General features: G+C 43.0%; 1 protein-coding gene across 1 annotated transcript in view; it reads left to right on the forward strand.

The window, feature by feature from the left end:
• CHL1 (cell adhesion molecule L1 like) overlaps nt 1-17,615 on the forward strand; it is a 138,364-nt gene that overhangs the window by 75,755 nt on the left and 44,994 nt on the right. The window contains exons 3-5 of the mRNA XM_054216117.1: nt 5,588-5,777; nt 7,769-7,874; nt 9,510-9,700. Coding sequence (XP_054072092.1) covers nt 5,687-5,777; nt 7,769-7,874; nt 9,510-9,700 — 388 coding nt within the window. The 5' untranslated portion in view covers nt 5,588-5,686. The remainder of the gene's footprint in view (nt 1-5,587; nt 5,778-7,768; nt 7,875-9,509; nt 9,701-17,615) is intronic.

Raw genomic sequence — 17,615 nt, forward strand, 5'->3', positions numbered from 1 at the left:
AAGGGGATTAATCCTGCATGCTCCCTGGGGCTCAGCCTGTGTCCCAGGGGACTGTGTCCCCTCTTCTGGAAGCTGCTGGGGACCCATTTGTCCCACACTAAACATATTTCCTCGCCTCACGTGTTTTTTGTCACTGGTTGGCTGGAAATGTTCTGCAGTGGTGGGGAGGACTGGGAGTGGAGGCTCCCTGGGGTGAAGACGCTTTCTGTGTAGAAGTCCTTGTCATTACAGGTGTCACCTACAGCATCCCCTGAACCCAGTGAGCATGGAAACAGGCAGGTGGAGCATCCCTGCTGCCCTCCACTCTCAATTTCTTCAGCGCCCGAGGTCGCTCACTATGACCTTGGATTGAGTCTCACCTGCTCCAGGTTTCACGTGACCAGCCTTACCCAAGAGGCCTTCAAAGGTGGAAGGGCTTCAGGACGGTTCCATTCAGGGGTGTAGGTGGGTGGGAGCCACCTCCAGAGCTGATGGGTCCAGGCTGTGAACTGTGGAGGGGTGGAGGTGGAGGCATCGGTTCTGGAGCACGGCTGCTCACCAAGTCGAATCCTGATGTGGGCAGACGCGATGCGCGACTGTCAGCGGTGGGTAAAACCCAGCCATTGCCCCCAGCTGGGCAGGGACTGACTATGTTTTGGGATAGGAGACATTTTGACTGTGGATAGGATTTTTTTTCTTCTTCAGTGATTGTAATCGAGAAAGAGTGAGAGTACTTAATTAAGCTCCCATGCTATATAGTCACTTCACTTGCAACATATGGTATAATTAAATAACCAAATTTTTATTTCTCATACCAGGAAGCTATTTTTTTCCAGAGATTTGTTCTGTTATTCTGTAACTAGGGCCACCCCGAAGGCTGTAATTTCCAATTACCAATGGCTTTTATTTAACAATCTTGTAATGTATATGTCACTGAGAAATTAAATCTGATTCTAGCTAATGAAAAGGTCAGCTCAGAAATGTACCAGTATTAAGCTGTGGGAATCCAGTACTTTCATGACTATTTGTGCTGTACAGGACTTATACAGGGACCAAATCTTACATATTTTAAGAGGGAACCAAATAGCTGAGACTGATGCCATATTTAGTAGCGCAGTGTAATTTCTCTTGGAAGCAGTAGACCAGTAATCTGGGAATTTTGGCTATCATCCTGCTACTATTTATGAGCAATTTTAATGTAGTAATTACATGCAGGGAAAATTGTTCACTAGGTTTATGAGATAAATGGAAATTTAATTTTTTTTTTCCTTGTTTATTTGTCCAATATTTTTATTACACACTTCTGGAAGCAATGGTATACAATAAAAGAATCTGGAACTGCATCGCTCCTTAGAAATACTGATATTTTGAAAGGTTTGCTCACTGTAAGTTAAGGGCAGCTCATTAAACAAACAAATGAGCTGTCCTTAGAGCAATCAGTATTTACTATTAACTGAACAGCACAGTAAATAATGAATTGCAGGTAAGGAACTACAGATAAGTATTTGTGGTGAATTCAAATTACTTGACTTAAGCCTGAGGCGGAGAAAAGGGAAGATAAAGATAGAAATGGAGGGAGGAGGGGGAGAAAGAAAAAGGACAAGGAGGTTTCATAAATGCAACATTGGTCATAGCATACATGTTCATTCATCAGGCCGAGGAGAGGTTTTCTTCGCTAATCTTTTGCCCCCCTCCGCGGTGCAAGGGATGCTGCATCCGACTCCTGGGGAGAACAAAGGAGAATGTGGGATTCCTGGGGAAAAAAAGCAGGAAGACCAGCAAGCTGTGGGCCTGATCCGGCATGCTGGCTTGGGGAACAGAGCTGATGTTTTTACCAAGGTCAAGATTTTGCAAGTTGCTCTCTGGCGCTTACTAGACCCCAGGTGAACGTTGTGCTTTGGCACCAGCGAGACCGAAACCTGCCCGCAGCTGCCAAGTGCTTGCGCAGCTACCTCATTTATTTCTCCAAATTACTTCAGCAGTTAAACTGTTCATTTGCTAGGAACTGGCACAAGATGAGAAATTTGGGTTTGGGGTTTAATCATCGTAGGAGTGAAAGATCGCACTGCCTGAAGTTTGGGTGCGCAGCTGTGTTTAAGGCCGGGATGGATGGAGTGTCTGGAGGATGTCTGATATTGCTTATCTAGGAAGGGATTCAGGGTTGTTTGGGTGCTGGAGATGAGAGGGAAGGCGGGTGATTTAATCAGGGACAGCTGAGCTGTGGGCCTGAGGCTTGGTAGGACAGCCAAACGTGTGACAGCCATACAGAACGCCTAACGCTTGGCAGCCCTGTCTATACATCACCTTAAATAAGGTTAATCGCTTGACACAGGTCTCCTTGCAGGGAGGATGTATGTCTCGACATGTTGGTCTGCTGAGGACTCTCACTGTCCAGAACAAGGCACGGAGGAGTGACCAGTGGAGTGGGGCACGTCGAGATGTGCGTTAAGCATTTGCCTTCCGTAATAACTGCTGTCGCAACCAGTGCAGCCGGGATAATGCCTCTGCTACTCCATTAGGGTTAATATATATCACATATGAGCAGGAGGCTTATCCTGCTGGATGGTTATCGCTAGGTAAACACCTCTGCAAAGGTACTGTTGCTTAATTCGCCTCACCCCGGGATTGTACCTCGTGGAAACTGCCCCAGAGTCGAATGGCAGAGGTGAAATGCAGCCGCGGGGAGACTTCCAGGTGACCTTTGGAAGTATCCGATTGGTGTGGGCAAGCCCAGTGCCATCAGTCCCCCTGTGCTCACTGCTTCCAAATGCTGGTGCTGTCGGCCCCCTGCATTAGTATTCAACACAGGGAAAAAGAGCGAGGCGCTAGACAGACCCACTAATTACAGCAGCCTGCAGAGGCAAGTCGTGCCGTGCCACATGATAAAGGATATCCTTTTTATTTAGTGCATTTCTTCTTTGATCTATGTCACTTTATTAAAAAAAAAAAAAAAAAAGAAAAAAGAAAGTGTGAGCTAATGGGTTTTGTTAAGGAATCAAGCTGTTTTCCTGCTTTTTCTTGAATTGAATCTGAATCTATACAATGCTTTGTAACATTCATACAAAAAGAAACTTTCTGCTCCTCCCTCCCCGCCCTTAGCAAGCTGCACATCTCCTGTAATCTCAGCTCCTCTTCCTCCCGTTGGCATCCCGACAGGGGCTGCTCTGGTCCCCAGAGCTGTCAGCAGCTGGGGGAAGCAGAGGGCTTCGCTCCCACTAGTGCACCATCTGCAAGTGGCAACCCTGGTCAGATTTTTTATGAGCCTAAATTGCAATCGCGTAGCCAGAGGGTTTGCTGGCAGAGCATCTGTTTTACTGTCGATGACACAGACAGATCTGGAACTGAGCGTCTGCCAGGACTGGGTGAGGCAGGGCAGGAGAGCCCGGTCATGCAGGGACAGGCCTTGTGTGGCCATCAGGTGGCTGCTGGTGGGGGCTGCCATGGTGCTGTGGGTTGTGCATACCCCCCACGCTGTGATACAGCCCAGATTTTATTGAACTGAGGTTTGGAAAGGTCTGTTGCTCACAAGTCAGAGCTGGGAGAAATCAAACTGAGGGAAATTCCGACTGCCACAAAACAGAACTTACTGATGTTGCCTGATTTGCCCCCAGACACAACCTGGGGGTGGCGGTTTGCCCAGTGCTATCCTGCCTGTCCCCTCCGGTGCCCTTCTGAACTGTCCCCCTCTGCAGAGCAAGGCACTAAGAAGATTAGTCAGCTTCTTCCATCAGCAAACGCTCGGTGCCTAAGATACTTATAAGACATCTGTTTTTTAGCCTCATTTCTAAACAAATGAGACTTATGTGATTATAGTGTCTGTCTCTTGTCCCCTCGTTGGCCAATTTCAATCTTCACCCCAGGATTTCGGTCTCAAAGATGTTAACTTCCAGAAAGTTTTCATGAACTGGTGACCGAGTGAAGAGACATTATCCCGCTAATGCCTCTGGAGGAAGGGCCACAGCACAACCTGTTGCTCATCTCCGAGAGCTGATAGGAGAAGGAACGTGCTGGGAGGGAATCTCTGCTTTGTGCCTGTGTTTTGTAGAGGTCCATCAAACCAACCATCAGGAGCAAACCATCGTGGACTGGCTGCGTGGGTCGGTCCTGTCTCTGCTCCAGCTGTGCTGGTCCAGGGCGAGCATCCCCAGCGTGCTGCCCGGCTCCCACCTCCTGCCTGCCCCCGCCATGCCAACTGCTTTCCCTGATCCCAAGATTGCTTTTCTGATCTGTGGATTAACTGGGTGGTATGTGCAAAGATACAAGAGCTGTGTGCAAGCCAGGCTTAGGCTGGAAATACATTGCCATGGTGGTACAGCTCTGCTTGTGAACCCAGAGCTCGCTGGGCCATGCGGGGCTGGGCTGCTGGTGGGTTGGTCCTTACCTCCAGCATAGTAGCTTTGTCTTGAAAATTGCTCTTGCAAGTTATCTTGATCACTAAAATCTAAATTCTCTTGAGACTGACACGAGGCCTATGTGGTAGGAGATGCACAGGTACAAAACATAGAATCATAGAATGGTTTGGGTTGGAAGGGACCTTAAAGACCATCCAGTGCCACCCCCTGCCCCGGGCAGGGACACCTCCCACCAGACCAGGTTGCTCCAAGCCCCGTCCAACCTGGCCTTGAGCCCCTCCAGGGATGGGGCAGCCACAGCTTCTCTGGGCAACCTGGGCCAGGGGCTCACCACCCTCAGAGTGAAAAATTTCTTCTCAATATCTAATCTAAATCTCATCTCTTTCAGTTCAAAACCATTCCCCCTCATCCTATGGCTCCCCTCCCTGATCCAGAGTCCCTCCCCAGCTTCTCTGGAGCCCCTTTAGGGACTGGAAGGTGCTACAAGGTCTCCCTGGAGCCTTTTCTCCAGGCTGAACAAAACATATCTTACACTGGTTAATATTTCACTGAGGTATTGTGAATGATGCTGACGACTGAAATCCTCTGTACACCCACGTTTGTAGAATTCTCTCTCCTTTACTCCTCTGTGAATTACACTTAAATGCTTATTAGAGCTGAATATGTCTCCTTTTGGCAGCTGTCTGACATTTTTGCCATGTAATGCAGCACCTAAGGATGTATAATGGATTGTGTAAAACCTACGTGTAGTAGGTCTGGGATTATGGAGGAAAAGCAAAGGTTTCATGTTCTGGTCCTTGTTAATGAACTAAACTAGATTTTGTCCTTTTTTAAACATAAATGAAAGATAAAAGACAGAAGAGATTTATGAACAAGGTCATTAGTGTACCAAATTCCTCTCATTAGGTCTGTTACATTACTTTCCAACTTACACAACTCTCATTAGAAGAATTTATGAACTGGAATGCTTACAAATATACTGTATTTTAAACCATCCCTACTTTTAATTGCAAAATAGAATATAATTATGCTTCTGTGCTATAATGGATTTGTACTTTTGATTGTGTATTTTTTTTTTTGGTGTTAGAAACTTAATAGCGGACCTTCCCGAAGCCAGGGGGTGGGGAGAGAGGAGAGGAAATTGTACCACTTAGTGCAATTTAGCTGTAAATCCTGAAGCATTGCTTTAATTTACTAACCTTGTTAGAACCAAGTTCATATTGCAAGCTAATATGGCTGTTTCTTTTCCTCGCTAGATTTTCAACTTCACGTCCTTACATCTGATTTGAAGTGACAGTGAGAGGAAGCATAAGGTATCTCTCATTCTGTTTGGACTCCTTGTTTACAGAAGAGTGATGGAGATGCTATTAAGCACAAAAGGGATCACCATATGCCTGTTTTTCTTTGTATTGAGTTTGGCAGCAGCTATTGAAATACCATTATCAGGTGAGTTGTAGCTATTTATTGAACACTTTGCCACTTTGCTGTATTGTTTTCGTATCCCTCTCTCTCTTTTTTTTTTTTTTAAACCTTTCCCCAAAGAAAAAAATATTAAATCCTGCTTTTCAGTTGTTCCATTGTGAATTTAATTCTGCCAGAACATGGCCTTTGGGAAATTCAGATGTGATAAGAACGCAATCTACTTTGTTTGGACCTGTTTAAAGGTAGCAGTAAACTTGTCTGATAACATATATCTGGTGTTTGTGATCCAGCACACCGCTTAGCTCCGAGGGCTTGGTTTTGTCCTTCACATAAATTCCTCATTTTGGCTCTGAATCTCCCTGAAGCTTGTTTGATGTACATACACCCTTGCTTACTTGTCTTGCAACCTGCCGTTTCAGCCTGAAAAAGGAGCAGGTGTATGTCTCAGGGCATACATTAGTCCCCAGAGAAGTATTTCCTACCTCACACACCGCCCTGGGGAGCACCTCCTGTGTCCCTCTCTGGCTGTGCTGCATTCAAACTGCCTGTTTTACACGGTCGGTGTGGTTTCGGGACACGTGTAAAATACGGGATGAGGCTCATAGGGGACAATCCAATGAAAGCCAATGGACCCCACTGCCTGGAGGACAGCCCAGACCTCCCAAGCTTTGCGTTTTTCAAACATAAATGGACCAGGAGGATGACAAACTACAGGGTTTGGGGGGCAGGGGGGGAAACTAACAACAAACCAAAACTCAGCATCATTGGGTTTTGAATGAGTTATGGTGGGGATAAATAAATAAATAAATAAATAGATAAATAAATAAATAAAGGAAAAAGAAATGCAGCCTCTTTGCAGGCCTTTGGGTGCTGTAACTCAGAGCAGGTCATGGGCCAGTTCCAGGGCATGGCGTGGACCTGCCGTGAGCTGTTAGCACTCTGGAGCCTGCCGATAGCCCTGGCTGCAAAGGAGAAGGCAATCAAGCAGGTTTACAGAATATTTTTCTAAAGCTCTCCAAACTTGTTTCACAGCATTTGAAAGCAGAAGGTTTTTTGGAGGAAGGTTCCGCAGTGGCTCCTTGTGTTTAAATAAAGCAAAAGTGGAGCTGTGACTGTCAAGCGCAGGACGGACTGTCTGGGCATCCACTGCTTTTACGTACCTGCACGGGGGAGCCATCTAGCCCTTAATTTGCTTTAATGAAGCATTTTATATTTTAATAAAAAGGAATTACATCTGATCAGTGAAGCTGGTGGGTTTGGAAGTGTTCAGCTTTGAGCAAGACACCGTGTTTCGCCCCAGCTTTGAGCTTCCTGGACTTAAAAGAGAAACGAAAGAGGATGTTAATTTTCTTCCCGGCTGTTTATAACAATGTGATGATCCTGTTATCCCCAGCTCCACTGCAGGGAGCGTTCATTGTCCTTCATGCAGTTCTGTTACACAGACATTTGCAACACTTTAATACCCTTAAAAAAAAAAGAAAGTGAAACATCATCTCGTGACCGTGTGACTGGTAACGGAGGGGTCATTAAGTCATCTTTGCAGTCCATGGATTTCCTGGCAATTTTATCCAGGATGGAGACGGCAGTTTGCTGCTTCACGTGTGTGTATCTGTGTCGGGATTAAAAAGCCAGTTTTTGACTTCACTGTTGAGTAAATTTACCATTCCACACACCCAAGCTTTGGCTTTAGTTTTAGCATGGCCCCAGCTCTCCTCTGCCCTGGATGGGTTGGTCATACATGGAAGCGTGTGCTGGTGATGCCCCTGAGCGGCTGGTGAACATAGTGCTGTCAATCCTTCCTCTGGCTGCTGGGGCCATGATAGCGCTCAGCTTTGGGAGCAAAGAGTATTGTCACTGCCAGGAAGATGATGATCATCATCTTGGGTTTTTTTAAGGCAAGCCTCAGTCTTTGCAGGAGTAAGGCAATCCTGACATTGTCCCTTTCCAAGAAAGGACCTGAGCGGAGCACAGTTCTGCTTGAATGGTGTTTTAACCCAGTACCTCTTTGTGTTCAGTTGCGCAGCTTCCAACGATCACGGAGCAATCTCACACCCAGGTTGCTTACCCTTTTGATGAGGACTTCACGATTAAATGTGAGGCTAGAGGAAACCCACAGCCCACGTGAGTACTGCTTTCCCCTGGAGAAGCAAGCAGAAATTGAGTTTGCTTTTAACCTCTGCCAAACATTGTTCTGTTTTTGAGGAGGGGAGGAATAGCTGATGTGCAGTAACCCCTCACCATTGCAAGGCAAGGTTGAGGTTTGGGTTTCTATTTAGGCCATTCAGCTTTTGTTGCTCGATCACTTCCACTCACTCCGTGAATAGATATCAACATGCCTTTTTGTTGTGGGGAGATGTTCCATTTCTCTAGCATGTGCGAAGTTCACGCCATGATCTAAAAGAGCTTGTCTGGGCTGTGCTGCAAAAGCTAGGAGACATGTAATGGTAATCAAAGGGTCCCAGCTGTTGTTCTGCCTTTTCTACAGCAACCCTAAAAACACCGAGCACATTAAACCCTGTATTCAGAGATAACATTTGCATTTTACCAGATACCTTGTCTTTACCTGACATCATTATTGCCATGGTGATGTTACAAATATACATATATGGAGTTATTCAAATAAATATCCAAAGATAAACTATGTATTTTACACCAATGTAAAAAGGAAAAAGATTTTTAATGAAAATGTGATTAACAAAAATGTAATAATAACATAGTAAGAGCTCCTCCTGAGGTTTTCACCACTGGATGGTGTATGGGCTAAATTAATAGCTTGTTTGCACGTTATTTTTACTCTTTAATCCTTCCTTTCCTTTTTCCCTACAACACAATTGCTTAAAAAAGGCAGTAGTTATTTTTATATTGAGATGGTTTGATCATTTTTAAGTGAGCTCTGAATGGGGATTTGTAGTGTGATAACAAATTTCCTTTGTTTCACTGTTTGTCAGCAGATCAATGAAAAGTTCTCTGGTATATTTAAGTGTATGTGATAGTGCTGGTTAGGCGATAGGAACCCGTATTCCCCTCCATACAGCTGCAAAGCAGTTCTGCCAATACTAGTGACGTACCAAAACATAAATTTCTGTTGACATTAATTTATTCTCTTAAAACATTGCAAAATACTGAAAAAGGTATGTATTCCACTAAATGAATGTTATACTGTAATTTCCATCTGTCTCTGATTTTAGCCCAATTTCAAGCCACCTGAGACTTCCAGATACATAAACTATGACCAGTACTTCAGCAAAATCACGCCCCGGTAGCATCAAAACTATAAGCCATTCTGTGTGAAGACCAGGAGAACTCAGTCAAGTCATCTCCTGGGTTTCTCCTGGGTTCAGCCATGGTGTCTCCTGTAGATGGTGAGAACAGCTCCCATCAATCCTTGCCGGTCAAAAGTACCAGCTCTCCTACAGACAGAGGGTTTTTTGCAAAGCTCTAGTTCCTCTCACAGTGTGGCTCTTGCTTTCACAGATGGTCACTCTCATTTTTTTGTCCTTGCCTTAAGCTTGGTATTCTTATTTCATGTCACAGTTGGTTATCCAAAAGTAGTGTCCAGCAGGAGAGACATGCCCAATAGCTAACACAAGTTATAGTAGCCCAGTGGTCATTTTATCGTCCAACTCTCTCCTCTTATATCAAGTTTTTCCTTTTATTTTAATAGTGCTCTATTGGACCCATATTTACCACTGGTTTTGTGCCATAGGGCTCTCTGTTCTGTGACCTGTCCTTTGTAACACTCGTTTTATTTTCCAGCTTCAACTGGACTAAAGATGGAAAACCGTTTGATTTATTATCTGACCCGAGGATAGTTGCATCTAACAACTCCGGAACATTTGTGATTCAAAACCGTGGAATCATCACCAATTTTCAAGGGAAATATCGGTGCTATGCATCCAATGTGCTGGGAACTGCCATGTCAGAAGAAATAGAGCTAATTGTTCCAAGTAAGGACTTTTACTTTGGTTTTGTTCTGTTTTTTTTTCTGTCATTCCCCAAATTAAATGGGAAAGAACTAGCTGCTAAGGAGGTGTATGGTAAAATGTGCACTGTTTGTTATTCAGTTAATGTTGGAAGGAAAAAAATCTGTGTGCTTCCTGGAATTGTTTCATCTTACTCCTGGGTTTGAGGACAGAAACCAAATCTGGATGCAGGATTTCAGACAATACCCCTGTGCTACCAAGTCCTTACAGGTTTCCAAGTGCTGATACTGACACTCCTTTCCAACTTTAATTAATACAAATGCAAGTGTGTAAACAATGTATTTGTTTTCCCAGACATATTCATTTGGAAAACATTTATTGTTTGCTTTTTCTTTCTGAGTATCATCTGCCCCACTTCACCTCTAGAGGGTGGGTTAGTGGGTAAAGTACTATAAACTTTTTAATAGCCATCTCAGGAGACCTGAATGTTCAATGACAGAAAATTATTATTTGCTTTGACTTGACTATTTAAATGCCTTTATAAAGCACTTGCTTTGCCTTTGTCATAAAACCCATAAGAATTATTTTCTGGTTTGTATTTGCTTAGAGCCACTCTTCGCTCTTGTGAGGCTTCCTCTTCTAATACTTTTCTCTTTCTGTAAAGAAGAAAGCATAAATATTGATGAGAGTTGTAGTCTGGTAAATTCTCTACCTAATCTGGGCAGAGACAATTTGTTTGTGAGCTGATGCCAGCACATCATGAAAATACAGAAATTAAAACATTTGGAGAGATAAAACAAATAGCAGAAAAGATGGCAGAGTGGCTATCCCAACTGCAGTACAGGTATTGAAAGATATTAGTTGCTCATGAAAGCTAAAAATAATGGCCTAGATCATGAAATAGTTTTAGAAATATATTAAAAAGAAACAACGTAGTGGGCAATAAAGGAATAGGAAGTCATTGTCAGAGAAAACAAAATTGGTTTGAGTCAAATCACTTTGGGGAAGTGTTGGAAAAGACACTTTGTGAGCTTGGGGAAACTCCTGAGTTAAATTAGAGTGATCTCTCTAAAAGTGGAGAAATTTATTTGGTAAAGAATTCGTAATCATGTGATGCTTTCACTTTCCAAACCTTTCTTGGAACGCAAATGTTGTTAAGAGTCATAAGACTGTAATATTTCAGCCTGGGAACTGTGACTGAGTGCCCAGAAATTGGGAGGACAATATGGTCTCCACCTCAGAGCAAGGAGCATGAAATCAGAAGCTGGGGGGAAAGATGGGAGAAATAGCAGTTTAGTACTGCAAAACAGCAACTGATGCAAATGTTTGAAAGCCGAAGGGGAAGTGATCCAATCAACTGGGAGTTCTTTAGTCTGATGTCACTAGCTTTTGGTGTTTGGTATAAATACTTACAGGGAGCATATTAAAGACCTGGAACTGAATGAAAAATAAGCTCCAAAATATAGTAGTAAAAATTACTGATCCTAGAATGTGTCCTTCCATCATTAGCAGAGAGGAAAGGCAGAGGAGAAAATGAGTGATTTTAAGGACCAGGTTTGCATAAGTGGGATGAAATTTATTGATACAAAGTTCGAGGTCCTGATTAGGACAATATTGATACAACCGGCTTTGTATCAATACATTCAAGCATTTGTAGTTTGGAAGTAACATAGGAAGATGAAGACACAATTGGTGATAAATTTAAGATTGGTATATATGAAATGAGAACAGGAAAATTTGGGGCAGAAGCTTCTTAATGGGAGTACAAGAGACGTCTCTGGGTCCACAATGGAGCAGGGTGAGAACATGAAGCAGACTGTATGATGTGGTCAAGTAGCATAGAAGAAGAGAATCAATACTGCACTGGAGGGTTTTTTCAGGCTTAGATCCTGCATTTCCAAGTTCCTACATTTTGTTGTCAGGGGATCTGAAAGGAACTGGGCATATGTGGAATTGGTGTGTCCACATGGCGGGGGGGTATCTCCATAGCCTTTCTCAGCGTTTGCAATGACAAGAGATGGCCACCGAGCTACAAAAACCTACTCCTAGCAGGTCTGTGCAGATGAAACAGCCTATGAGAAACATGCGTAATAATTTCTGTCAAGTTTTTATCGTGGGAAATAATCCTGAGAAGTATTTTAGGCATAGCCAGGGTGGGAGACTCATGGCCCTGTGGTCACTTTGGAAATAAGACACATTGCAGGGGCTGGGAGAGTTCCTGCAAGAGGGCTGCTAAGGATGCCATGTAAATGTATTGTTATGAATGTGCCTCAAGACGGACAAGATTTATTTTCCTTCCATCCAGTTTTATGGATTTTTTTTCCTTGCTAAATTTACTTCACATTCAACTGTATTGCACAGTATTCCCTAATGCAGTAGCTTGGTGTTTGGTGTGGAATTACCAAGATTACATATATTGCTACGTGGTTTAGTCTCTACCAATTTGCAATTGCTTTAAGGGAATAGCATTCCTTAGCAGCGGATAGCTGCGTAAAGTTTAAGGACAGTAAGTTGAAGTTTATTGAACAAATAACGTAAGCTGGCTCCACAGGTAGGACGGTGCAGCTGATATCGGCTGGTGGTTCAGGCAGGAACAGGGGAGTGATGCCGTTACTCAGAGCTTTAGACAGGACATAGTTATTGACTTTTGAGTCTGGCCAGGACAGTGGGGTTAATATGACTTCTCTTAAGCAAAATGTCTCAGACTCATTAATTTTCAGAGGAGTTCAAGACCTGTGTCATATTTCAGTGAAGGTATATCACCTCCAGCAGCAGAATATTCTGATACTCTGTTGCTACTGAACTAAAAAAGATGCCTAAAAATGGAAAACAAGAATGAGTTGATGTCTGTATTTGGGCTTATTGAATCTATACTCAGAGCAAATAATTTTTGCTTTTAATGAAAAATTGTCCATACTAGCATGAGTAGATATTAAATATACTGGGGTAGTTAGCAACAAATTAAGTGAGAAGTTACAAACACGGTTGTTATCAAATATAAGAGGAATTTTAGTGCTAATACATGCAAAGTCCTAAATCCAGAAAATAAATAAATGGTGCAGATAATATATTAGAGCGATTTACCCGACTCCCACATCTTTTAAGGCACATTTGCTTTTATTCATACTCTTCTGTCATAAGTTCTTTCATTTAATGGTGCAATGTAGATGCTGCAAATTAAATCAGGATTCAGAGAGTAATAGAAGACACCTTTGATTTTCTAAAGTGCTGGATGGTCTACAACTGTGCTCAAGTGAAAGAGAGCTGCTGGTGCACAGATCCGCTGTAAAGTAGGCAATCACTGACACAGAAGAGTTTGGGATAAATTACCTCTATTCACCCTCAAGTTTTGAAGCAGAGACTGGTCCATGTGAGATCACTACATGCATTCATGATAATGATGCAGAGGTGGCAGTGCTTTGCCAGCTGTATTCAACTAAAATGTAAGCGACTTGGCAAGTCACTATGCCAATGAAGTGAAGAAAAACCCAGCAAGTCAGACTAGGCCAGTTCTTTTCATAAATTACATTTACGCTGCAGAAGGAGAAAACTGGGTCTGTAAGGAAAGTAAGGTTGCTCCTGAAAAGGAGAACAAAAGGCTGTTTACTCACAGTGGTCGTTCCAGAAAAGCAATAGAAATGTCAGCAGAAATGATCATTAAATCTCACCTACACAATGGAAATACCACACCTCCCCTATATATGATGACATTAAGGAGAGTGGGGAAGAATGGGGTTGGAGGATCTCTATATGTTTGCCTCATTTACTAAGTCCAGATTGTTGCAAGATACACGCAGCATGAAAATGAATTTAAATGGTGAGAACACGGACCTCAGCTACCCTCCTCCTGTGTTTAGGGAATCTGTTGCTTGAATTACTGAGTAGGCCCAGTGCCAAAGGAAGGAGAAGGAGTACTGTTTAAACTTCTTTAATTAACTGTAGTGTAAAAGACTCTTCATGGTAGACTGCGTTAAGATTTATGCTCAGTGTTTCTAAAGCTGCTGCTCCAAAAGACTGAAGATCTGAGGATGGAGACATAGCCACACATAAAACTGTCCAGTGGCAGGCTGTGCTGTGCCAATGATGTTAGCCCTAGAATTCCCAAAGAAAGCAAAACCTGTGTTAATATGTAAAAAAACCCAACAAACAGATGTGAATATTGTGAAATCATTAAAAGATACTGAGCTGATACTGAAATAGGAGGTTTCAATAACACGCTTTGTGAAGGTATTCAGTATAGCCTTTATGGAAGAGAAAACAAAAGAGAATAACTCACTGAGACTTTGCAGATGATGAGAATAAAATTTAAACGTCTTGCCTCCTAAACCGGTGTCCTGTACCTTTGACAACTTTTCTGGCCATCTAAATTGTTGGGATCACTCTGATTGTTGCCAGCAACCATCATTTTGGAAAGGGCAATAGAGAGAGATTTACACAGAAAAAAAGACTGTCACTGATTCCATCATAAAAGCTTCTTTGAGAGCGAGAAGACTGACAGACATGGTCTTCTTGACAGGCAAACTTTCCTAACTTTTTCAATTTAATGCAGCAACTAAAAAAAACATAAATAAGCAGGATCATATCTCATAAACAGTTCAAAGGCCGCAATGAAAATTACAGATTTAACTACTGCTTATACTACATGGATCAGAATATCAATTGATGCTGTGAGATGAGCACTGGAAGCTGCCCAAGCTGTATTCAGTACAATTCTTGGGATAGGTGACTGTAAGTCACGTTTCAAATTCTTTGATGTGTTGGGCTGTTCACTGCACAAGATATAGATCTGTATAACAAATCAGTCAGCTACTAATTAAAGTGTCTGAGGAGCTGGGAATTTCAAGGATACAGAATTTTCTTGACTACTTCCACTTTCCCTCACTCTTACATCCTCTAAGGATTTATTTGCATGGAAGAACTCAAGAATATCCATGATAAGCCAGGCTAAGCATCCATCTAGACCCCGACACATCTCCAGCAGCCTCCACAGATAAGGTTATAAAAACAGACCTGGTGTATAGTGATGTTTTCCTACAATAGTTTCTCAAAATATTTGCTAATTGCTGACTTACCGTAATGAGTTGACCCCCATTTTACACCAGGTACTGGTAGAAATCAGGCACAGTGGTCTCAAGGACTTCTACAGTTACCTGGAGAAACCCTTTTCCTTCAGTTCAATTTCTCAACACTTTACCCAGAAACATGTAAAATACCAGATCGAATGAGCTCCATTCTCATATAAATAGGTATAAATTGCCATATTCGGTACAGTTACAGTTGTGTGGAGTCCCTGTAGTCGGCAATAGGACAAAACCTAAGCTGTAGGGCAAAGTGTGCTCATAGGTACCCGAGTAAATCTGAAGCAAGCCTGCTGGGGACTGGAGCACCCCAACTCTGGTTGCTACATTTCTGCATCTATACTGCTAAACTCAAATTTAGATTTTTATATTGCACTGTATTGGTCTCCCTCCTGTTTGCATTTACTTGAGATACTGCATTTTCTGAACAGATAAGAACAGATAAGAAGTAGGAGGGAGTGACCCGGCCTCTTTTCTGAAATTTCTCTCGGCCAGCCTAATTTGCCAGTGGTATTTTAGCCTAATCCCGAGTACAGCTCGGTCATTAAACTTTGAGTCACCCCAGGGATTAAACAGAGCCCGGTTCCTTGCACAGATGACTCGGCGCACCAATAATCCTCCATTTCCACGGTTTACCCACTGTCAGAGCACTGTAATTCTGTTTTTTGAGCTCTATACAGCATTCACAGTACAGCCTTGTCAGGAAATAATATTTGGGCAGCGAAGCCTTTCCCAAGACCATTTTGAGAGCTTTATATGTCACGGTGGGCTTTTAGAAGATGTCTCTGTAACAGAAGGCAGGTGTGCAGTTTGTCATCTTCCCTATGGCCGTTTCCTACATGCCACTTGATTGCTTGTGTCGCGAGAGCCGTCCTGCTGGCACTTCAGCAAGCCTTTCTCAGAGTCATTAAATAACGTCGTTCTCCCCTGTGTTATGGATATGTGAGAGGTAGCACTTGGAGCGACGCTGGATTCTCTGTCCCCTCTCATTATATCCGCGTGTGGGGAATTGCATGAAAGATTGACATGACAGTTTTAATGGTATCGCTGCACAGAGATCAATTGGTTGTAAATTTTACAGTGTCCATGTGCTGCATTGATAACTCCATACAGTATTAAACACTTTCATGACACAATTAATCTTGTATGATACTTTTGAGCTTAATTCAGCTGTGATAGTTTCTGTGATCAGCCACAAATCAGTAGTGATTGATTCTGGAATATCTACTAATTAAAACAGGAACACTGGGGGAAAAAAAAAATATTGCCTACATATACATGCCGAAGACAAATGTGCAAGAGCCAAAGTCTAATGTGATATTAGCTTCTTAGTTTTAATAAATTTCCTCATGCAGAATTCAGAAGCAGTTATTTTTCTAGTCTTTGAGGCCAATGGGATCCCAGCAAGAAAATACGCTTGTCACAAGGTTTGGCTCAGGAATTTATCATGAAAGTTGAGTTTTCCTGCCTTGCAAATCTTCAAGGGTTCAAAATGCTATGCATTGAGGGGAAAATGAAAGTTTTCCATGTTTTTCACAATGAACGAAGTAAAACAGCATAGAAGCACCCAGAAGCCCCGACCACCTGTAGTTCAAGCACTTGTTAGGGATGGAGGACACTGGGGTTCAAGTTGCTGCTTCCCCCATTGGGGACCCAAGGCAGATGTCTGGGCCCTGCAGTGGAGATGAATGCCTGCACTGCCAGCTAATGATACCAAGATCATGATTTTTCACTGTCTCCTGGTGGGACTGACTATATTTTTGCATAATTCTGTAATAACTGGCTACAGACTTTGTCTGAGAAGACCAGTGACCAGTGGTTATGGCACCCAACTGGGATATTGGAGCCCCAGATTTAGTGGTGCCAAATGAGGCAGAAAATGGGTTTGAACAAGAGTTTCCAATGTCCAAGATGAGTGATCTCACTATTAGTCTATTTGCTGGTCTCTTCGGTTTAGTCAGAAATCCCTTATCCTTCACCTGATCCAGCTTTCTTAGAGTTTTGTTGAGAGTGATGTGCTTTTGGGAGTAAGTAAGCTTTAGACCAACAGAATGGCTTTTTCCTGCTGGAAAGTGTTCCATCTCGCCAGCGGTCAGCAGATGTATTTTCCAGGGCTTGAAGACTATAGGTTATTGAATGTACTGGATTTGGATATATAGTTCCCTTTGTTATCTGAAATTTCACCTGCAGGGTGGGTAATGCTCATTAGCTCCATTTTGCCTCTCCTAAGAATTCATAATGTATTAATAATCCTGCTGGAGATAAAAATCTGTGCACAATCTGCACTCAGGCAATCAGTGTTTTATAGCTTCTTTGTATGTCTACTAATCCTACAACATATAAAGTCTCCTCAGAGTCCTGACCCTGCGTTTCTCACCCTCCTCCTTCGATTTGGCTCCTGCGATGTGACGCTGCAGCTGTCCTGCGGAGCCACTGCTCTGGACCACCGGTGTTTCAAATTGTTTATTCGCTATCAGAGTTCCCTGTTATGACTTGAACACCGGGATGGCAATATTTGCTGTGCCAGTTTATTCTGCACAGCCGGGATGCTTTCATTCCTTTGCTCTTTAATTGCTGTTAATTTTGCTGTTTAATGCAGTTGCCTGAACTGAAACTTTCGCTAGTTTGAACTTGCCTGAAATGAAAGGAAAAGACAGCGCCCGCCCTGAAACTGTCTTAGCTAAATTCGTTGGAGGAGTGGTTACATTTTGCGGACTAATTTCTTTGAGCTGCAGACTCCGGGTGCTTGGTTTGGTGCGGGCTCCAGCCCAGCTCTCCTTCCCATCTTCTTGGATGTGCTCTGGGGGCATTTTCGGCTACTGAGACTGTCCAGGTTTGCCCAGGTTTGCCAAGTGTGGTCC

Source organism: Rissa tridactyla, chromosome 10 (assembly GCF_028500815.1).
Source record: "Rissa tridactyla isolate bRisTri1 chromosome 10, bRisTri1.patW.cur.20221130, whole genome shotgun sequence".
Lineage (NCBI taxonomy): Eukaryota > Metazoa > Chordata > Aves > Charadriiformes > Laridae > Rissa > Rissa tridactyla.